General features: G+C 41.5%; 1 protein-coding gene across 3 annotated transcripts in view; it reads left to right on the plus strand.

The window, feature by feature from the left end:
* The window catches only part of ADAMTS12 (ADAM metallopeptidase with thrombospondin type 1 motif 12), a 378,886-nt gene that overhangs the window by 351,393 nt on the left and 3,587 nt on the right, over positions 1-23,906 (plus strand). For all 3 annotated transcript variants that reach the window (XM_043488507.1, XM_043488506.1, XM_043488508.1), the window contains 2 exons: positions 5,341-5,484; positions 13,006-13,165. In XM_043488507.1, the coding sequence (XP_043344442.1) occupies positions 5,341-5,484; positions 13,006-13,165 (304 nt within the window). The remainder of the gene's footprint in view (positions 1-5,340; positions 5,485-13,005; positions 13,166-23,906) is intronic.

The following is a 23,906-nucleotide window of genomic DNA, read 5'->3' on the forward strand; positions in this document are numbered from 1 at the left end:
GGGTGGTGGGAGTAGTAGGGTGTGTGATCAGCTCGTGGAATTCTTCGGACTGGTTGATAGTGAGGTAATCAGGAGTCAACATCATCAGCCTTCTGGGTCCAACCCCAGCCTTCTGGGGTCTACATGCTTGTGGGCAGCATATAGTTAACTTCTTCCCCCTGATAGGGGTTTCAATATCTATGAAACAGCTCAGAGGACATGGCTCAGATTATTATCTATAGCCCTTGAGAAGGAAGTAAAGGTCTTTGACTTTGTTTAATGGCCAGCCCAATATTATTATTATTATTTTCATTTTGCTTGATTGTTTTCCTTTCTGCATTTTCTCACTTTGTGATTAAATTTACACTTTGGAAATTGGGGAAGGCCAAGGAAGTTTTTCTATAGACAAGAGGCGGGTGGAGGACATGGTGGGGGAAGTGGAGGTGGGGGTGAGGCTGTGCTGGGAAGGCCCCTTAGGGTCCTGCTCAGTTACAGGTGGGGAGGCTGGACAAGCCCAACAATTTGAAGGCTATGTTGTGTGATTTAAACTGTGACTGTTCAATGTTTTATGACCTAGTCTCAGTGGATATACTGGGGAATTGGGGTCATACATGAACCACCTTGATGAGCAGCATATGGGACAGATCATCACATGCCCCTCTTACCCTGGGGATAATGGTCAGATCCTTTCCACACAGTATGATTTCAGAGTCCTACTTCTTAAATGCCCAGATCCTTGTTTACACAAATAAGGGATGTGTGTGTGTGTGTATGTGTGTGTGTGTGTCTCCATCCTGTGTTGCAAGGGCTGGGATTCTGCTTCATCTTTGTCTTACTTCAGTATGTGAAACCAAGTTACTGTTCTTTGGTGAAATATAATGATTTCATTTCCCTAGTGGCTTCAATAAAAAAGAAAATACTCCCAACTACACTATAATAGAAATAAGAGGGAAAGAAAGAACTCAGTGTGTTTTGAGTGTGTCCATGCACTGGGCATTTTACTTACAGTACTTGTTTTAATTCTTGTAACAACCTGGATGGTAGGCCTTATTGATTCCATTTTATAGGTAAAGAAAGAATTTAATTGAGACTCAGAGGTTAAGAAGCTTGCACAACTAGAAAATAAATTGTGGAGTATTAATTCAAGTTTCAAGTTGACTCTGATTCCTGTATTCTATACTGTAGAATTTAGGTGAATAGACATGGACCAAAGAGAGAACTAAGAACAGTAAGTCAATAACTTTGCATGCTAGAAAAGGTAAGACAGAAAACCACAGTGTGGGATATAGAATTAGTGTCCAACCCTGGAAGACTGAACCCCCTCTTGCTTCTTACTGTCCATTGGGTCAAGCAGCCATGCTGGTTCCTCAGGCCGCTGGTGTTTCCTGAGGGCAACAACCACCACTGTCCTCTCTTTCACCTCCTTCCCTGTCTTGCTGTGGGACATAAAGTGCCTACCACTCCCAGGCTCTGGACTTAGGCCTCTCAGCTTTCCATGTTTGCTGAGCCTGGTGACGTACTTAGTCACTCAGTTGTGTCCAACTGTTTGCGACCCTTTGGACTGTAGCCCACCAGGCTCCTCTGTCCATTGGGTTTTCCTGGTGACAGCTTCCAGAATCCTGGAATTTGCAGAGGAGCTTAGATAGCCTTGTCAGAGAAATTGCAATTGCGAGTTATCCAAGATGACCAGTTGTATCTGCTCTCTGGTTGTGAAAAAGATATTTTCTGTCTATTTCCTCTTCCACAGAGTCTCAACCATGAGCCTGTTTCCAGAAGACCTCCCAACGCCCTTCTTAATAAATTGCTCTGTTCTGAGCAAACCACACAGTTGGAAGACTTTCCTCAGAGGGAACAGTAAGGACAGAAAATACTGAAGTTGGTTGAACATTTCCCCGGAAATGTCGGGGGACTGTTTAGGGACTGGGCACCTTTAGGTGCTTTTCCTGAGCCCTCATGATGCTGCTCTGTATGTGCATATTATCTAATGGATGCCTTCATGGGAATGTTCTGGGGTCCTCCTGTGAGTGTCACCCAGCCTAAACTACTTGCCATGGAAAAAACCTTTCAACTGTGAGAATGTCCCTCACTGGTTCGCAAACTTTAGCATGCTTCAGGATCACTTGGAGGGTTCGTCAGCACACAGATGTCTGAACCCCATCCCCATGGTATCCAATTCAGAAGTCTGGGGTAGGGCCTGAAGTTTTGCGTTTCTAACAAGTACCCAAAAGATACTGAAGTTGTTGTTCTGGGGACCACACTTTGAGGACCACTTTCCCCTTCCTGGAGATTACTTAGCCAGGTAACCCTGTGTCTATATGCACACATACAGGAATACAACAGGATCTCAAATGTGGGGTTCCTCTCCTTCCCTCCTCATATAGGGTTAAAAGCAGTGAATAAGTGGGAAAAGATCCGTGTTGACTCTCCAAGTTGGAATAATGGGAAAGCAATGGATTAGTTATTTTATTGAACAGAAAGGTTAATTGTGTATAATTTCCCTGTTTTCTATGATTACCACCACACACATAGTGCCTAATGTAATAGGCATGATATTGGCAATCATAACTGTTTTGTTATTGTTACCGTGCCATAATTAAGATTTTTCAAAATACCAAGATTTTTCAAAGTGCTTTTCAAAGTACTCAAAAGTATTTTTCAAAGATTTTTGGTGAATTATCTTAATTTTCTTCTAGAAACCTCAGGAAAATGAAACAATATAGCTTAGAAAATTATTCTAGTGAGCAAAAACCTGACACGTTTTAGAATTATATTCTTTCAGGAATCAAACTTGTCACCTCGAATTTATTTTGTGAACATTGCAGCCAGTGCACCAGACCCTTAGAAAACCTATCAACATCACCATTTCAAACATGGATAAATTTAATTCTAAAACTTAATGTAGTGAGGAAGGAAGGCTGAGTCCCATTTTAATAGGAGATGAACAGAACAAAATTCTATTGCAGAAGTGTGCTCTCCATTAGGACTGTCAGAGCTAATCAGAATAAAAACACCTACATTTTATATTTTGGTTTCTTGACCAGAATTCTTTCCGTTTGACATATTGAACTATTCAGCATTTTCTGATTTTTTTCCCCCTCCTCTTATCCCCAGAATTTTCTTTATCAGTCTCCTTTCTTTAGGTCTTGTTTCACCACTGTTTTTGTTTCTGTTATTGCTTTTTTGGCCTAAACAATGAAAATATTTTTTCTCAGAGTTATAGAAGCTGGAAGTCTGAGATCAAGGTGTTGGCAGAATTGGTTTTTCTTCTGAGGCCTCTTAAAAATTCTTTCTGTTTTTCTATTCAGCTTGAGTGATATCCACTACTCTTCTAACTCATTGAGATGTTCTTCTGTAATATCTAATCTACTACTGATTCTTTCTAATGTACTTTTTATTTCAGTTATTGTATTTTTCACCTCTGTCTGGTCTTTCTTTATATTTTCTAACTCTTTATTGAAATTCACACCTTATTCATTTATTCTTCTCCTGAATTTATTAAGCATTTTTATGATCTTTACCTTCCCTATAGCTCAAATGGTAAAGAATCTGCCTGCAGTGCATGAGACCTGGGTTTGATCCCAGAGTTGGGAAGATCCTCTAGAGAAGGGAATGGCAACCCACTCCAGTATTCTTGCCTGGAGAACTCCATGAACAGAGGAGCCTGGTGGGCTATAGTCTGTGGGGTCGCAAGGAGACGGACACAACTAAGCGACTAACACTACAACTACTACTATGTAATCACAACTGCTGCTGCTGCTGCTGCTAAGTCACTTCAGTCGTGTCCGACTCTGTGCGACCCCGTCCCTGGGATTCTCCAGGCAAGAACACTGGAGTGGGTTGCCATTTCCTTCTCCAATGCATCAAGCAGATTGTTTACCTCCACTTTGTTTTGTTCTTTTTCTCAGACTTTTATCATGTTCATTCATTTGGAACAGATTCCTCTGGCTTCTAATTTCGCCTAATTCTGTGTTGTTTATTCCTATTGGGTAGGTTGGTCACATTTCCCAGTCTTGCAGAAGTGGCCTTATGTAGGAGATGTCCAATGAGGCAGCAGCACACTCCCCTTTGGTCACTAGAGCTGTATACTCTAGGGGTACCCCCCATGTGGGCTGCATGGACCCTTCTCTTGTGGTGGAACTGACTACTGTGGGAGCTCTGGTAGGAGGGGCTCTTCCTGACCTGGTTAATTCCTAGGCTGTGCCTCACATGGTGGCTAGTTGCGTGGCCTGGGGATCTTGGAGCTGTTATTGGCCCACTGGTGGGTGGGAGAGGTTCCAGTGCAGCTGGCTGTGGGCCCTGACAGGGTCAGGGCTGGTGCTCTCCTGCTGGTGGGAAGGCTGGGTCTTAGGGCTTGTTTCACCACTGTCTTTGAATTGACCGAGTGGCCATTGTGAGGAACTTGACACAGATGTTCCAGGTTCCAATAGAGATACTAATATTCTTAATAACAGTGTGGATAACAAATTAATAGTAAATTTTAAAGAAAATATAATTCAATTGACTTTTTCTGTCTTGGGTTCTTTATTTAAAAGTGAATAATAGCTCTTTTGGCAGCCTGTAATTTATTTTTACATACTTTGGCGAAAAGCATCCAAATACACATGATTGTGAAGAAACTAGGAACATGCTACAGTGATCAGATAAAACCACCTAGATTTGGACTTAACACAGCTGGGCCAGGGTCGGGAAGTTCCCCTGGAGGAGGGCATGGCAACCCACTCCAGTATTCTTGCCTGGAGAACCCCATGGACAGAGGAGCCTGGAGGGCTTCAGTCCATGGGGTCACAAAGAGTCAGACATGACTGAGGGACTCAGAACAGCACAGCACAGCTGGGCCTATTTGTTGTTACCAACTTTGTGATATACTGTGATAGGCTAGGCCTCATCTCAATTAACACTGGGCCAGTGCTCACCCAACTGGTTTTTTTATCCACACTTGAAATAATTTATTTGGCAACCATGGGAATTTCTGCTCTAAAGAAAAGTTATGTTTAATATGATATACATCTATATCTTCATAACTTTATATATCTTTATAACTTAATATATTATAGTAAAAAAAGTTGCAGACTTATTTGACAGATTCTTTTTTTTTAAATTTCAGAACTGAAAAGGAAAAAAAAAAAACCCTCTTACTAAATTATTGGGGGGGAATGGGTTGAAATACAGAGTATGGAACTAGAGAAGAACTGTCGAGTATTTTTTAAAATAAACATTTGCTCAGCCTCTACTGAGCATTCGTATCTTCCAGGTGCAGTATCACGCACTGCAGACACAGTGGAAAAGGACACATCCCTACCCTTTATCTCTGAAAATGATACCTTGTGATTTTCACCTGACCTTGTCCCTCTTGTGCACCAGTGTTCCAGCTCCTGTGGAGGCGGAGTTCAGAAGAGAGGGGTGACTTGTCCAGGAGGCCTCTGTGACTGGACTAAACGGCCCACGTCCTCCGCACCCTGCAGCGGGCCCCCTTGCTGTCACTGGGCCGCTGGGAACTGGGACCCGGTAAGAATCAGTTATAATCTCTTTCATTTGTTTTAGTCTTTTTAAAAAATAGCTTTTGTTTTCTTTTGATGTTAAAAGTCATATATTATTCCTGTAAATGTCTAATGTGTCCATTGATTTAAAGTGTTTTATGTATTATTTTTCATTGAAGGATAATTGCTTTACAGAATTTTGCTGTTTTCTGTCAAACCTCAATATGAATCAGCCATACATATACATATGTCCCCTCCCTTTTGAACCTCCCTCCCATCACCCTCCCCATCCCACCCCTCTAGGTTGATACAGAGCCCCTGTTTGAGTTTCCTGAGCCACACAGCAAATTCCCATTGGCTATCTATTTTACATATGGTAGTGTAAGTTTCCATGTTACTCTTTCCATACATCTCACCCTCTCCTCCCCTCTCCCCATGTCCATAAGTCTATTCTCTATGTCTGTTTCTCCATTGTTGCCCTGTAAATAAATTCTTCAGTACCATTTTTCTAGATTCCATATATACGTTAGCATACAGTATTTATCTTTCCCTTTCTGACTCACTTCACTCTGTATAATAGGTTCTAGGCTTATCCACCTCATTAGAACTGACTCAAATGCATTATTTCATGGCTGAGTAATATTCCATTGTGTATATATACCAAAACTTCTTTCAGTTCTATATTTTACCCTTATGCTTTCTAATATGTCTAAGTATGCTAAAATGGTTGACTCATTGGAAAAGACCCTGATGCTTGGAAAGATTAAGGGCAGGAGGAGAAGGTGGGGACAGAAGATGAGATGGTTGGATGGCATCATTGACTCAGTGGACATAAGTTTGAGCAAACTCTGGGAGATATTGAAGGACAGGGAAGCCTGGCATGCTGTAGTTCATGGGTTCGCAAAGAGTCAGACACTACTGAGCAACAACAAAAACAACGCTGAAAGGTGGCCCATGACTGACATGGTGCTCAATGTTAACTATCTTCAGTTCAGAAGAGAAGAAGATCAAATACTTTCAAAAGAGAAGAGATAAAATACTAAAAACTAGCTCAGAGGAAGAGAGCCTAAGGAAAAGTGACTTGGGGTCCTAACCATCTTGGATCCTCTGACTTTTTCTAGAGCATATAGGAGTTGCATGTGCCCTGAAGCTTGAGGCTTATCATGATATAGTGAAGTTCTGGTCACTTGTCAACCCACAGATTATCAGTTTGCCAAAAGGCCAGCATGTTTGATGGATAGACAAATAAAATCATTAAATTGTAAATGGAGGAAACTTTTACAATTCTTACGAAGTTTATTTATTGTAGAAATATGACTACCAATGACACTGAAAATAAAATAACTCTCCCATAGAATGATTCTTCCATCACTCTGACTTGTTTTATTCTAGGTTCTCTAGAAAATAAAGCCTTGAATCAAAAATCTAATACTTTATATAAGAAAATATAATGTTAGGGAAGCAGGAATGATAGAAAAGAGGAAGGAGGCAGGGAAGAAGGGGAATCAAGGGCAAGGTGGTCCATTCCCAGGGTGACTGTTTTTTCCTAACCTAGACTGCTTGGTGTCTAAGAGCAGCTTATGGCTTGCTCTTGAAAGAAGGTCTTTATAAAGCTGTTTGAACTGCTGTGGCTTAGTCTGTCCAGAGACAAGAAGAGAGATTATCTACTGGCTCCTATCTCCCCACATTGTGTAAAAGTCTCCCCTTTGATGGATAGCATCTCCCATTGTCCTGGGTCATTCAGGTGTGGGCAGGTCCCACTGGGTCTCACATCTCACTGGCAATAACAAAATTCAGAGTCAGGGTAAGAGGCACACAACAAGCCCAAGGCTTGTGCTTCCATGAAGTGGGTTGCCTCATCAGTTGGGGCCCATCAAAGGCCAACAGTGGGAGACAAGGAGAGCTAGAGGGTCTAATACACTAACCCTTCAACTATTAATATTTTTTAAAGTAACTTGTTCTTATGAAAGTATCTTTTGATGGTTATAATTATAATACAGGCTAATGCAGTATTTTGCCAAATATCATATCCCCAGATAGTCTTAGGTTGATATGGTCTTAGTAATTTTCATTGTTGTACTTGTCTAGTTATACCTGCATAGCCATGATCAATATGAATGCTGGCATGTACTCTTAAAAAAAAGACTCCTATTGGTGCATCCAACTTAAGGTTGCATCAGTCTCTGGATACCACCCCACTCAACCCATAAAGAATAAGATAACTCATTACTGCCAAAAGAATATGGTACATTAATCAGTTAGCCTGCAACAAATTAAAAGTACATATTTTATTATTTTCATACCTTAAAAATGCCCAGTAGACAATGAAGAGTGACATCAACCATTCCCTTAAACAGATAGGACCCATAGTAATTTCTATAAATGCCCTATGTTCCTTGAAATCTAATGTTGAGTTGTGATGAATTGCCAAAGGAGATTCTGGAGTCCATGCAAGCTTCTGGTTATGCATGCTACTAAGCTCTATGCCAGGGGCAGTACCCATCTTCTTCTCTCTCCCATGGGTCTTGTGAACATCAGAAAACAATGTCATACACTTGTATTATTTTTCATAATAAGAAAATTTAATTTACATTCAGGCATCTTAAAATATCTGTCTTGGAAATTTATTTCCTATTTATTAGAGGTTCAGTTATTTCTAAAACCCAGTTTTTCCTCATCCATCTTTGATTTCACAACCTGAAAATATTGCACTCAACAAATAAAGATGTGTCTTAGAATTAAGCTCTTCATAAATACCCTGGTGTCCTGTGTCACAATTATAAGCATCACTAATCAAATTAAATGTGACCATCAGGAAAGGAAATTTGATATAATATGAATGGTCATTAAAATGCTATGAATTTGGGCCCATTCATGGGCATAAAATCCCACTGGGAGCTTCCCAGGTGGCCCAGTGGTAAAGAATCTACTTGCCAATGAAGGAGACCAAAGTTTGATCCTTGGGTCAGGAAGATCCTTTGGAGAAGGCAGTGGCACCCCACTCCAGTATTCTTGCCTGGGAAATCCCATGGACAGAGGAGCCTGGCAGGCTAGAGTCCATTGGGTCACAAAGAGTCAGACACAACTGAGTGAACATGCATGCAATGTTCTTGAATATGTACCACACCCACCTCATCCATTTATCTGTTGATGGGCATTTAGGTTTCTTCAGTGTCTTGGCTAGTGTAACGACTACTGCAGTGAACATTGGGGTGCATGTGTCTTTTTTTTCCCATTTATTTTTATTAGTTGGAGGCTAATTACTTTACAATATTGTAGTGGTTTTTGCTATACATTGACATGAATCAGCCATGGATTTACATGTGTTCTCCATCCCGATGCCCACTCCTGCCTCCCTCCCCATCCCATCCCTCTGGGTCTTCCCAGTGCACCAGCCCTGAGCACTTGTCTCATGCATCCAACCTGGGCTGGTGATCTGTTTCAAAGATGGTGATGATAACCCTATATGCATGTGTCTTTTTGAATTATTCTTTACTCCAGACACATACCCGGGAGTGGTATTGCTGGATCATACGGCAACCTTAGTTTTTAAGGAGCCTCTGTACTATTCACCATAGTGGTTGTACCAATTTACATTCCCACCAATGGTACAGGAAGGTTCCCTTTTACCCACACCCTCTCCAGCATTTATTGTTTGTAGAATTTTTTATTACGGTCATTCTGACCAATGTGAGGTGATACCTTATTATAGTTTGGATTTGCGTTTCTCTAATAATTAGTGAGGGCTTCCCTAGACCTCAGTGGTCAAGAATCTGCCTGCCAATACAGGAGATGCAGGTTCAATCTCTGGAACAGGAAGATCCCCTGGTGAAGGAAATGGCAAGCTACTCCAGTATTCTTACCTGAGAAATCGCAAGGACAGAGGAGCCTGGCGAGCTACAGTCCATGGGGTTGCAAAAGAGTCGGACATGACTTAGCCGTTAAAACAACAATGATAATTAGCACTGTTGAGTACCTTTTTTTTTGTCTCTGTGGCATGTGAGGTCTTAGTTCCCCAAATAGGGGTTGAACATGTGCCCCCTTATATTGAAAGCTCAGAGTCTTAAGGACTGGGCCACCAAGGAAGTCTCAGTGTTGACTATCTTTTCAAGTGATTTTTGATTTCCTGTATATCTTCTTTGGAGAAATGTCTATTTAGCTATTCTGCCCAGTGTTTTTTTATTGGGTTGTGGGCTTTTTTTTCTTTTTATTTTTTTTTAATATTGAGCTGCCTGAGTTGTTTGTAGATTTTGAATATTAATCCCTGGTCAGTCCTTTCATTTGCAGATACTTTCTCCCATTCTGTGAATTGTCTTTTCATTTTGTTTACGGTTTCCTTTGCTCTGCAAAAGTTTTTAAATTTAATTAGGTTCTGCTTGTTTATTTTTGTTTTAATTTTCATTCCTCTAGGAGGTGGATCAAAAAAGATATTGCTGTGATTTATGTCAGAGTGTTCTGCCTCTGTTTTCCTCTAAGAGTTTGATGGTATCCAGTCTTACATTGAGGTCTTTAATCCATTTTGAGTTTATTTTTTGTATATGGTATTAGAGAATATTCTAATTTCATTCTTTTACATTGGAAAACTGGTAAATTATCAAATTTTCCCAGCACCAGTTATTGGAGAGACTGTCTTTTCTCCACTGTGTATTATTGCCTCCTTTGTCAAAAATTAATGGACCATAGGTACATGGGTTTATTTCTGGGCTTTCTGCTGTATTCCATTGATCTACATTTGTCCTGCCCAGGGGGCCTGTGTGACTTCAGCACCCAGGACCACCAGCCCAGCCTAGTTCCATCAGATCCTTAGAAGTAGAAAGCAGGAATGGAAGTCATATGTTCTTTATCTAACAATCTTATTTTACAGTGGAAGAAAGAGAGCGATTGAATGATATCCAGGACTATGTGTAAGAGTGAGAAATCCCAAGTTTCCTGAATTCTGGTCCAGGACATCCAACACCCTTTATTAATTTCCCTTGTTCTTCCCTCTGTCCTGTGTTGCACTTTGTCTATTCAGGATCAGTTACAAAGTTATTTTCTTATCTTTTTCCCCACAGAGAATTTGATTCATATCAATTTTATTCACTGAATAAAATTACCTTTAGGTTTAATCAGAGGAATCTCTGACTTTATAAAACAACATGAAGTTCCATGCTTATCACCTTGCTGTAGGCTTTATGAAGAACAGATTAAAATAAAGCTGTGGGTGTTAAGAAAAAATTGATGTTTCTCCTCTTATCACATTTGGAGTTTTGTGGGAAACAGGGTTTGGTAGCAGTATTCTGAGTTTCAGTAGTGCCCCAGTGTGGGTAGTATTTTAAAATCTAGTAATCTTGTTGACTGTCTAAGCCAGATGCAAACAATTGACTCATTGCAAAAGTCCCTGGTGCTGGGAAAGATTGAGGGCAGGAGAGGAGGGCATCAGAGGATGAGATGACTGGATGGCATCACCAATGCATTGGACATGAAACTTGGGCAAACTGCGGGAGATGGTGAGGGACAGGGAGGCCTGGTGTGCTGCAGTCCATGGGGTCACAGAAAGTCGAACATGACTTAGAGACTGAACAACAATCACAGTCTTATTGACCAACAGTAATTGAAATGGCAGATGGAATATTTAGGGCCTGTAGATTTTTCCAGTATTTGGCATGCAGCAGTCTTTTTCTGTCAGTCAATCAATGAGTATTTACTGAATGGTCAGGCTATGTTTAGCACTTACCTACTTGCCATGCAGGATAAAGAAAGGAGAACTGGTTTCTTCCCTTAGGGAGATTTTAATTATATAAGAAAGATGAGGCTAAAAGTAGTAAAATATGAAATAGAATGTGAATCATAAGAGTATATGTGATTCACAATAGCTGAAAGGTGGAAGCTACCCAAGTGTCCATCAACGGATAAAGAAAATGTGTTCTCAAAAAAAAAAAAATGTGTTCTCTACAGACAATGGGATGTTGTTGCATCTTAGGAAATTCTGACACTTGCTATAACATGGAGGAAACTTGAAGATGTTAACTGAAATAAGCAAGCGACAAAATGACAAATACTGTATGGTTCCACTCATATGAGGTATCTCAAGTAGTCAAGTTCATTGAGAAAAAATTTAGAATGATAGTTGCCAGGGGTGGGACAAGGGTGGGTTGAGGGCTAGAGAGTTTCTATTTGGGAAAATGGAAAAGTCCTAGAGATGTTTGGTGGTAAAGATCATAGAACAATGTGAATGTATTTAAGTGAAACTGTATAGTGGAAAATGGTTAAAATAAATGTTACGTTTTACATATTTTTATTGTTATTGTTCAGTCGCTGTCATGTCCAATTCTTTGCGACTCCATAGCCAACTCCTGCAGCACGCCAGGCTTCCCTGTCCTTCATTATCTCCCAGAGTTTGCTCAAATTCATGTTTACTCAGTTGGTGATGCTATCCAACTGTCTCATCCTCTGACGTCCCCTTCTCCTCCTGCCTTCAATCCTTCCCAGCATCAGGGTCTTTTCCAGTGAGTTGGCTCTCTGCATCTGGTGGCCAAAATATTAGAGCTTCAGCTTCAGCATTAGTCCTTCCAATGAACACTTAGGATTGATTTCCTTTAGGATTGCCTGGTTTGATCTCCTTGCAGTCCAAGGGACTCTCAAAAGTTTTCTGTAACACCACAATTTGAAATCATCAATTCTTCAGTATATATTTTACCACAATAATAATAATTTTTTTAAAAGAGTGTCTATATATATATGTATATATAATATATTCAGACACATTTTATTACATCCTCAGGATGGTTTTCACAGCCCAGAGAGTCTCCTTCTGCTTCCAGGCGGCCATGTACATCAGGACATTACATGAATCTTGTCTGTTAGGTGGCTTGAGGCCACACATGCATCCAAGTCCATTCCAAATCCTCCCTCCATTCCACCTTGCTCTTCTTCTCCCTCTTCCCTTTTTATGCTCTCTTAGCCTTCCTTGTAGCTCTGTGGCCTCTCCTCACACCTGATTCCCAGCCCCAGATCAAAACCAGTTTAGAGAAACTAGATTACTGAGGCACCAGGACCCAGATATGAAATTTTTTCTATGTTGCTTGCAGTTCACCCTCTGTCCACGTTCTTCAGAGAACCCAATAGTAAAGTAAGCCAAATTCAATTGCCAGTCTATAACCTAAACTCTTCCTAAATTCACATCTCCAAATCATTCCTGCTTTTATTCTATGGCTCCTTCAAAAAGACTTGTGATAATTGAGGCTTCCCCTACTTGACCATCCTTCTGGGTGGCACTAGTGGTAAAGTACCCGCCTCCCAGTGCAGGAAACTTAAGAGATGTGAGTTCAATCCCTGGGTTCCCCTGGAGGAGGGCGTGGCAACCCACTCCTGTATTCTTGCCTAGAGAATCCCATGGACAGAGGAGCCTAGCAGGCTACAGTCCATGGAGTCACAGAGGTGGGCATGACTGAAGCGACTTAGCAGCATGACCTACTTGATCACCGTGGGGTTAGAGCACCTCTGCCGGAGTGCCCCCGGAAATCTTGGGGGAGAATTCTGACTCTCTCCACGTGCCCCTGTCTTCCAGTGCACTGTGTCCTGTGGAGGTGGCTTTCAGAAGAGGACTGTCCATTGCATGGCCTCAGAGAACAATAAAACCGAAGGCCAGGACCGATGCCTGTGTGATCACGAACCCAGACCCCCAGAATTCCAGAAGTGCAACCCGCAGGCCTGCCGGAAGAACCCTGGTAGGTGAATGGCTTTGCTCAGGGGGGCATAGAGCTTTTCATAAGTAAATTGTCCTGCATGACTCGGTCTGTGGGCCATTTTAGTCCCTGTTACTGAGCCGGCTTCCCTGGGAGCCATTTGTCTGATTTGGTGAAGTTTGACACTAGTTCCTTGACGGACCATCTCATCCTTTTTCCTGTTTTAGAGCACATTCACACTGACTTCCCACACCGATGAGAATCGCTTCTGTTTTTTCAAAGGTTTCTGAGATATGTTCTAGCTAGCCTTTCTTAGGAACCCAGTCAAGTGCTAAATGGCCCTTTCTATCACCTAGCACTGCTGTCTTAGGTTCTGCAGAAACAGACTCCAAGGTGCACAGTTGTGTGCCGGGGATTCATTAAGGAAGTGCTCCCACAGAAGATGCTGAGGGAGAGGGAAAAAAGACAGAAGAGGGAGAAAGCACAGCCAGCCTGCCATTTCAGACACAGTCCTGGCTTCAGCCTGGTCCCACGGGGATGCTCCAGGGGAAGTTAAGTCTTAGAGCTGTCTGCTCTTGAGGCCAATGGGCTGAGAGTTGACACACCCACACTCTTGTACCATTGACCAACAGCTCCCAGGAAAAGTAGACTTGAAGCTATTTAAGGCTCTCTACCAGTAGTAGCCTTTTTTCAAATATTTTTAAGCATGAGATGTAGTCAAACCTGTGGTTTACAGATTTGTTCCTTGCCTCCTTCCAAGCACTGAGGGCTGGCATTCAGCAGAGACTGTGGTCAGAGTAAATATATTGAGAAGAGTTTCCCTAAAGATTGTTTATCTGCAGATCATGTATTTATTTAACAGGTATTTGTTGGACACTTGCTGTGTGCCAAACATAATATCAAATGAGGAAGATCACCAACCAGTGAGATACTGATCAAGTTCCGATGTTAAGAGAGTACTTGGGAAGGTCATCAGACATAAACTGCAGGTGGGGGTGGAGGGAAGCGAAGGGTGAGTAGAAAGGTCAGGCTGCAGTTTCCAAGAGCAGCTTTCAGGGTATGCAGTAAGCAGGCAGATGATGATGTCATGGCATGTAAGTCTAAATACAGTACACAGTTCAAGGGGAGTTAGGAGGCAGTAGGACTAGAGAGGTAAGCTGGAGCTAGAGGATAAAGAGCCTCGTGAAGCACGCTGATGAGCTGCTTTATGCCTAGGGCAGATGGGAGCCCTTGACGTATTCCAGAGGAGTGAAGGTAAGAGAGTCATGCATTCTGCACTGTGGAAGGTGGAGAAGGGGACCAGGTCAGAGACGCAACTGTGCTTTAATCAGGAGATGTGTGGGGCGAGAACTGAGGCATAAGAAGTGCAGACAGAAGTGAGTGGATTCAAGGGCTGCTTAAAAGAGAGACTGACAGGACTTTGTGTGGGAAAAGAGGTGGAGAACACAGCCCAGAGGTCCAACTGGGGTAGCTGAGTGGATGAGGCTACCATTCCGTGAAAGAGGAGGCCCAGGGTGGATTTGGGAACCAGGAAAGGTATTGTGTTCTGTGTGGGATATGTTTTCAGAGGAGTCTGTGAATCCTTTAGGTAGGAGTGGCCTGTGATTGGTTTTTACACAGGTGCAAAAGTCAGGAGAGAGGTATGGGTTGGAAATCCTGAACAAAGTGCACTGAGAAAATGCTTCAGATCTAATGATCACATGCAGCTTCTCTCTGACCAGCGTGCATTTGACAGTGGCTATCACTGGTCTTACTCGAAACTCCAAACAGAGCTACCCGGGGCTTGTTTTCAGAGGTTTTATTAAGTTTTAGCCTTCCAGACTCTTGGTTACTCAAAGTGTGGCCCCTGGACTAGCTGCCTTGGCGTCACCTGGGAGCTTGTCAGAAATGCACGATCTCAGGCCTCACCCCAGACCTACTGAATCAGAATCTGCATTTAAACAAGAATCCCAGGTGATTTGGATGTGCCTTAAAGTTTGAGAAGCACCCTGTTCTATTTTTTAATTTTATTGAAGTACGGTTGATTTACAATGTTGTGTTAATTTCTCCTGTACAACAAAGTGATTCCATTATATGTATTCTTGTTCATGTCTTTTCCCATTTTGGTTTATCACAGGATATTGAATATAGTTACCTGTGCTATACAGTAAGACCTTGTTGTCTATCCATTCTATGTATATAATAGTTTGCATCTGCTAATCCCAAAAGCCCAGTCCATTCCTCTCCCACCCCCATGCGTGGTAACCACAAGTCTGTTCTCTATTCCTTTGAATCTGTTTCTGTTTCACAGACAGGTTCATTGGGGTCATATTTTAGAATCCACATACAGTATAAGTGATAGCATGTGGTATTTATCTTTCTCGTTCTGACTGACTTCACTTAGTATGATAATCTATAGGTACCTCATTGTAGTTTTGTTTTGCATTTCTCTAATAATTAGCAGTGATGAGCCTCTTTTCATAAGAAGCACCCTGTTCTAGACCAAAGGGTCAATTTGGAACTCTTTTCCTTTCATTTCATCACATTCTGTGGTACCACGTTTTTAAACGCTGAGGGCACAGAATCCTTCTAAGTTATGTTGGTTTTTATATAATTGAGGCAGCAACATACTGTTGGTTGACCATGCCTAGGGTCTGTTGTTGTTTGTGGCTGCACCATGCAGCGTGCAGAATCTTAGTTCCCTGACCAGGGACTGAACCCATGCTCCCTGCAGTGGGAGCATGGAGTCTTAACCACTGAACAGCCAGGGAAGTCCCTATTGGTTATTTTAAATAAATTTACATTGCACTGCCCAGCAACACGAGAGTTAAAGACAATTTTCAACAATCAAAATTGGGTTAAATGTGTATCTGATAATTTTTACATTGAAATCTCACACTGAAGAGATGATGACTAACAGTTGGCTGGCAATGGATGTAAATAACAATGAATTCTACTCACCAACAGTTATCAGGACAACAAAAGGTGATTACAAGCTTCTTTTGAAGGCAGAGCCATTCTTACTCATATAGAAACAACAGGAAAGAGCAGCTGCATGAAATTCTTTGATTTTAAAAAAGCTACCCTAACCCCCGTGCCCTCTAAAATGCTTTGAAACAAGTCATCCAATGTCCAAATTCATCTCAACTCGCCAGCCACCACAGTAAACATGCCCCCAAGCTCATCTTGGACTTCCCAGGTGGCGAGTGGTAAAGAATCCACCTGCGAATGCAGGACACACAGGAAACGCGGGTTCAGTCCCTGGGTCAAGAAGTTCCCTGGGAGACAAAAATGGCAACCCACTCCAGTACTCTTGCCTGGGAAATCCCATGGACAGAGGAACCTGGTGGGCTACAGTGCGTGGGGTCAGGAAGAGTCAGACATGACCGAGTGACTGAGCTCATGCCTGTCTTGTAAAATCAGGTATGAATTCATGTAAGGTTTGCCTTTTACTTCCTTTAGGTGCTATCTAAATTGTTAGTGACTTAAACTCTAAATTAGAATGACCACTTTCATAGTGGGGACTATAGAATCCAAGTATCTCGATTTAGAAAAATTTTTTAAAAGTTCATTCAGAAATATTTACTGAGTATCATCTATACTCTAGACATTACATTCATAATGATTAAAAATCAAAAGCTAACCCTTTATGCACACCATTCTTGAGTTGTTGTTTTTCAATTTGGGGAATGAGGGGTACAGAAGTAAATAAAAATAATGAAAGTAATAGGGAATGACAGTACTTAAGTTGATACAAATAAACATTTGAGTCAGTAGACTTTAAAAAATTTTTGTCCCAGTTTTATTTGAGATATAATTGACATATAGCACTGTATAAGTTTAAGGTGTACAGCATAATTATTTAATTACATACAACAGGGAGTGATAATCATGAAAAGTTTATGAATGGACATCATCTCATAGATACAAAATTAAAGAAATAGAAAAAATTGTTTTCTTGTGATGAGAATGCTTAGGATTCCTCTTAACCACTTTTGTATATAATGTACAGCATCACTAATTATATTTGTCCTGTTATATATTACATCCTTAGTACTTATATTATAACCAGAAGTTTCTACCTTTTGAGTGCCTTCATCCAATTCCCCCTCCGCCACACCACCCACCTCTGTTGTTCACTTGCTAACTTGTGTCCGTCGGTTTGTGACCCCATGAACTGCAGTACTGCAGGCTTCCTCATCCTTCACTATCTCCCAGAGTTTGCTCAAACTCGTGTGTATTGAGATGGTGATGCTATCCAGCCATCTCATCCTGCCTTCCATCTGGTGATAAGACACCACCTCTGGTAACCACAAATCTGACCTATTTCTCTATGAGTTAGTTTTTGAAGCATAACAAACAACACCGTTAGTTCCTGGTATACAACATAGTGATTTGATATTTCTGTACAGTTCAAATTGATCATAATGATAAGTCTAGGTATGGTATGTCACCGTATAAATATACTACATAGTTATTGACTGTATTCCCCACACTGTACATTCCATACCCATGACTCATTAATTTTGTGACTGGAAGTCGGTACCTCTTAATCTCCTCCACCTATTTCTTTTCCTCCCCTTACCCTACACTCTTCTGGCAACCACCTGTTTGTTCTCTGTATCTATTAGTCTGTTTTTGTTTTTTATTTTTGGAGATTCCACATATAAGTAAAATCTCTGTCTGATTTCATTTAGTGTTAATACCCTCTAGGTCCATCCATATTGTGGCAAATGGCAGGATTTAATTTCTTTTTCATGGCTCAGTATCATTTCATTGTATATATCTGAATGATATATACATCTTATCCATTTTTCTATTGATGGGCATTTATGTTATTTCCATATGTTGGCTATTGTTGCTGCAATGAACATAAGGGTATATATGTGTTTTCTAATTAGTGTTTTTGTTTTCTTTGGATAAATACCTAGGAGTGGAATTTTGGGGTTGTATGGTAGTTCTATTTTTAATTTTTTGAGGAGTGTCCATATTGTTTTCCATATTAGCTGCACCAACTTGCATTCCCACCAACAGGGCACAAGGGCTCCCTTTTCTCCACATCCTGGCCAACATTTGTGATTTGTGATCTTGATGCAAGACATTCTGGCCAGTGTGAAGTGATATCTCATTGTGGTTTTGAGTTGCATTTCCCTGATGATTAGTAATGCTGAGCATCCTTTCACATGATTGTTGGCCAGCTGTATGTCTTTGGAAAAATTTCTGTTCAGATCCTCTGCCCATTTTTTAATCAGGTTGTATGCTTTTTGATGTTGATGTATGAGATCTTTGTATATTTTGGATAGTAACCCCTTATCACACACACTGTTTGCAAATATCTTCTCCTATTCAGTTCAGTTCAGTTGCTCAGTTGTGTCTGACTCTTTGGAATCCCATGGCCTGCAGTATGCCAGGCTTCCCTGTCCATCACCAACTCTTGGAGCTTGCTCAGACTCATGTCCAACGAGTTGGTGATGCCACTCAACCATCCCATCCTCTGTCATCCCCTTCTCCTCCTGCCTTCAGTCTTTCCCAGTATCAGGATCTTGGGTATTCAGTAGGAACCTTTATGTTTTGTTGATATTTTCCTTCACTATGCAAAAGATTTTTAGTTTGATATATCCCCATTTATTTTTGCTTTTGTTTCCCTTGCCTAAATAGACAGATTAAAAAAAAAAAAAAAAAGACTGAGACTGACATCAAAGCATGTACTGCTGTTTTCTTCAAAAAATTTTGTAGGTTTTTTTTCCTATGCTTAAGCCTTTAATCCATTTTGAATTTATTTTTGTGCATGGTGTGAGATAACAGTCCAGTTTGACTTTTTTGCATGTAGCTGTTTGTTTTCCCAGCATCATGTGTTCAAGAGGCTGTCGGTTCCCCATTGTATAGTCTTCACTGTTTTGTCATAGGTTATTCGCCCATATGAGAGTGGGTTCATTTCTGGGCCCTCTATTCTGTTCCATCGAGCAGTGTCTGTTTTTGTGTCTGTACCATACTGTTTTGATTACTATAGCTTTGTCATATAGTTGGAAATCAGGACATGTAATACCTCTAGCTTTGTTCTTCTTTCTAAAGATTGTTTTGGCTATTGGTGAATCTTTTGTGTTTCCATAAACATTTAAAAATTAATCTCTTCTAGTTCTGTAAAAAATGCATTTGGTAATTTGATAGGGAGTGCATTGAATCTGTAGATTTCCTTGGGTAGTATCGTCATTTTAACAGAATTAATTCTTCCAATTCATGAACACAGGATATCTTTCCAGTTGTTTGTGTCATCTTCAGTTTCTTTCATCAGCGTCTGATAGTTTTCCAAGTACAGTTTTTAACTCCTTTAATTTATTCCTTGATATTTTATTCTTTTTGATGTCATTGTAAATAGAATTGTTTCTTCTATTTCTCTTCCTGATAGTTCACTGTTAGTGTATAGAAATGCATCTGATTTCTTTATATTAATTTTGTATCCTGCAACTTCATTGAATTCAGTGATGAGCTCTAGTAGTCTTTGTTGGCATCTTTTTAGGATTTTCTATGTATAGGATGTATTTAACACGTTATTGACCAGAGTCATATTAATACATCTGTTTTTCACCTGAATGTTACTGACTGGAGACATTTCAATGTTCACTTACATACCAATTCACTGGCCACAGGTATTAGTGTCTACTGAAATCCCTGGTCAATAATCTGTTAACAACCCTGCATTTTTACTCCTCTCTCTCATGTTTGTTTTTGACATCATATTTTATGTGTTTTTGTTTTGTTTATTCCTTAGCTACTTACTGTGGATATAGACGAACTTGCTGTTTTTGCCTTTTAATCTTTCTACATGATTGCTTTTTTGTATATTTGCCTTTATTGCGTATTTGTATTTACCATTTAATTTTTCCTTTTATAATTTTAATGTTTCTAATTGTGGCATTTTATTTTTCACTTACAGAAGTCCCTTTAGCATTTCTTGTAAAGCTAATTTGTGTGCTTAGTCACTCAGTCGTGTCCTACTCTGAGTAACCCCATGGACTGTAGTCCTTCAGGCTCCTCTGTCCATGGGATTCTCCAGGCAAGAATACTGGAGTGGGTTGCCATGCCCTTCTCTAGGGGATCTCCTCAACCCAGGGATTCAACCCAGGTCTCCCACATTGCAGGTGGGTTCTTTACTGTCTGAGTCACCAGAGAAGTTTAGTGGTGCTAAATTTTTTTAGCTTTTGTAAAACTTTCGATCTCTCCATTGGGTAGAATATTCTTGATTACAACCAAGAATTTCCTCTTTCATCACTTTAAATATATCATGCCCTTCTGGCCTGCACAGTTTCTGCTGAAGAGCCAGCTGATAGCCTTATGGGAGTGCTCTTGTACTTGTTTTCCCTTGCTGCTTTTAATTTTCTCCATTGAATTTTTGCCATTTTAATTACATTGTGTCTCAATGTGATCATCTTTGAGCTGATCCTATTTTGGACTGTGTGATTCCTGGACCTGGATGTCTCGTTGCTTTTTCAGGTTAGGGCAGTTTTTAGTTATTACATCATCAAATATGTTCTCTGCCCATTTCCCTAATTTTCCTTCTGGGGTCCCTATAGTGTGAATGTTAGTGCACTTAATATTGTATCACAGAGGTCTCTAAACTGTCCTCATTTTTTTTTTTTTTTTTTGCTTTTCTGTTCAACTTCAGTATTTCCACTACTGTCTTCCAGCTCGCTGATCTGTTCCTATCATCTCATCTACTGTTAATTACTTTTAGTGTATTTTTTATTTCAGCTTTTCTATTCTTCAGCTGTTTGATTCTTTCTTTGTTAATCCTCTCACTTTATTCACTGATTCTTCTCTCAAGTTCTTTGAGCATCTTTGTAATCATTACCTTAAACTATTTTTTGGATAGGTTGCCTGTCTTCAGTGCAGTTAGTTCTGGGATTTTATCTTATTCCTTCATTTGGCATATATTCCTCTATTGCCTCGTTTTGCCTGATTTGCTGTTTTTATTTTTGTGTATCTGATAGGTTATGTTTTCTGACCTTGGAGAAGCAGCCTTTTGTAGGAGAAATCCATGTGTTCCAGCAGCATAGTCCACTCTCATCACATAAACTTTGTGCTCTAAAGGTGTCCCCACGTGGGCTGCATGGGTCCTTCTGTTGTGATGGGCTGACCACTGTGGGTGGTCTGGTAGGTGTGGCTGGCTTCCTGTAGATTGCTGCCAGCCTCTGCCTTGGTGGGGCCAGGACATGGGATGGCTGATTACAAGCCTACCCGTAGGTGGAGCTGGTTCCCGACATGACTGGCTGTGAGGTCCATGGTGTCCCAAAGCTGCTGTTGGCCTGCTGGTGTGTGACCTGTGACTTGGAGTTGATGTCAGCCTGCAGATTGGTAGAGCCAGGTTCGGGGGTCTCTTGTTACAGGGTCCTGAAGGTCCTAGAGCTGGTGTCGACCCACTGGTAGGTAGAGCCATATCCTGGGGCTGCTGGATGAAGGGTCCAAGGTGTCTCAGAGCAGATGTTGGCCTGCCAAATGGGCAAGGGCCAGGGGTTACTGACATGGCAAGCTACAGGGTGAACCCTGGTGGGTGAAACCTGGTCCTGGGACTTCTGGCCTCAGGGCTCTGGGGGTCCTGGAGTTGATGTGTCAACCTGCTGGTGGGTGGGGACTGGGCCCTGGGGGTCCTGAAGCTAGTCCTAGCACATTGGTGTGAAAGGGCTGGGCCCTAGACCCTCCAGTGGGCAGGGCCAAGTCAAGGCAGCTCAGAGGGTCTTAAACCAGCAGGGATGCTGGTGACTGGGGCCGTGTCTCCACCTGGTAGTTGCCTGACCTGGGGCATCCTGGTACAGACAGACTGCCTTCAGATTACTGCTTCTGCCTTGGGTCCTGGAGCATGTGAAATTTTGTGTGTGCCCTTTAAATCAAAGTGTTAGTTGCTCAGTCATGTCCAACTCTTTGTGACTCCATTGCCCATAGGCCACAGGCTCCTCTGTCCATGGGATTCTCCAGGCACGAATTCTGGAGTAGTAACAATTCCCTTCTCTGGGGGATCTCCATGACCCAGGGATCAAACCTGGGTCTCTTGCTTCACAAGTGAATTTTTACCATCTGAGCCAGCAGGGAAGCCCTTTAAGAACGGGGTCTTTATTTCTAATAGCACCTTTGGCTCTCCTAAATTTCAGCCCTATCAGCCTTAAGGCAGATGTTCTGGGGACTCATATTATCCATGCAGGACTACTGACCTGGAATGCCTGATGTGGGGGTCAGGCCCCCTGCTCACGGAGAACCTCTGTTATTATTATTTTCATTTGTGGTCCACCCGCCCAGAGTTACGGGTCTTAACTTGTACTACATCTCCATCTGCCTACCTGTCTCCTTGCGGTTTCTTCTTTATATCTTTAGTTGTAGATCTTTTCTGCTAGCCTTTCTTATCAGTAGTTACTCTGTACACAGTTGTAATTTTAGTATGCCTGTGGGAAGAGGTGGGCTCAGGGTCTTCCTGCTCTGTCTTGGCTACTTCTCAGCAGACTTCCTACTGAAAGATATTCTTCCAGATGAACAGAATTTCAATTCATTCATTTGTTCAGCAAATATTGCTGATCACAAGATACGTTTCAGGAAAAACCTAAAAACTAAGGATACAGACATGAGTATGCCACAGTTCCCTAGCCTCAAGGAACCCAAAGTCTTACACAATCTGTATTTGCCAACAACATGGAAATTATTTTTTACCTTTTGTGGGCAAAATATTATCCCTTCAACTTAGACATAGCTTATAGCAAGGGAACAAGCTTATAACTGTCCCTTTAAGTTTCCAAGTGTGACTTCTATTGAACAGACATAGGCAAATTGGGACGTCCTCTCTAAGTTGCCCCTAATTATAAGTATTGTGTGTGCTTCGGCTGGGATCCAGTTGGCTGATGAACACAGCCAGCCTTCATTGTTTTACAATAATAAGGAGAACTGGTGCAATTAAGCCCTGCCATGTTGTTGGGCTCACAGTCATTGTCTAAATGAGCTGCTAAACATAGGCCTGGAACACAGGCTCCCAATATAGGTCACTGCCTTCCTCTACTCTTCCTTCCAGTTCCCCACTTTCAAACAGGAAAACTCGGGACCTACATGTTCCCAGGGCTCTGAGGACCATTGAAAAGCAGGGCTCGTGATCCTGTGGTTCCCAAGATCAGGCAAGGACACCAGGCTTGGTTGGGCCTCTTTTATTCCTGGAGGTGTGGACCTGACAAGTGGGAGCCCTGGGTTAAACAAATGAAGATGTTCTGGTGAGGGAAGATCTGTCCATGTGGGCCCCTCCTCCCCCATCACCAGCACAAGAGATCCGTTCTCTTGGAGGCACAGCTCTAGAGGCACTAAGGCAACATTCGGATTCCAGCATCACCATCTGCTTTCCAGCTGTGTGATGCTGGGCCAGTTAGTAAGCCTTTCTGGAACTTCAGTTTTAAAAGGAGAAAAATAGATGTACCTGTAAGTAAATTTCTGTGAGGATCAAATGAAATAGTATATATCAAGCACATTGCCTAGTATGTGGTTAGTGCTTAATAAATTGTTATATCCATCATTGTTATGGGGGAGGAGGTGCATTACTTTCCTAGTTGCTCTTGCAACTTATCAGAAGCTTAAAACAACAGAAATTTATTCTCACAGTTCTGGAGGCAAGGAGTTAAAAAACCAAGATTCTTGGTAGGATCATGCTCTTTTGTCTTAGCTTCTGGTGGTCATCAGCTTTCCCTGGCTTGTAGCTGCATAACTCCAGTCTCTGACTCCATCATCACATGGCAATCTTCCTCTGTGTGTCTGTGTCATCACATGACTTTCTCTTTACCAC

This window comes from Cervus canadensis, chromosome 16 (genome assembly GCF_019320065.1).
Source record: "Cervus canadensis isolate Bull #8, Minnesota chromosome 16, ASM1932006v1, whole genome shotgun sequence".
Classification (NCBI taxonomy): domain Eukaryota; kingdom Metazoa; phylum Chordata; class Mammalia; order Artiodactyla; family Cervidae; genus Cervus; species Cervus canadensis.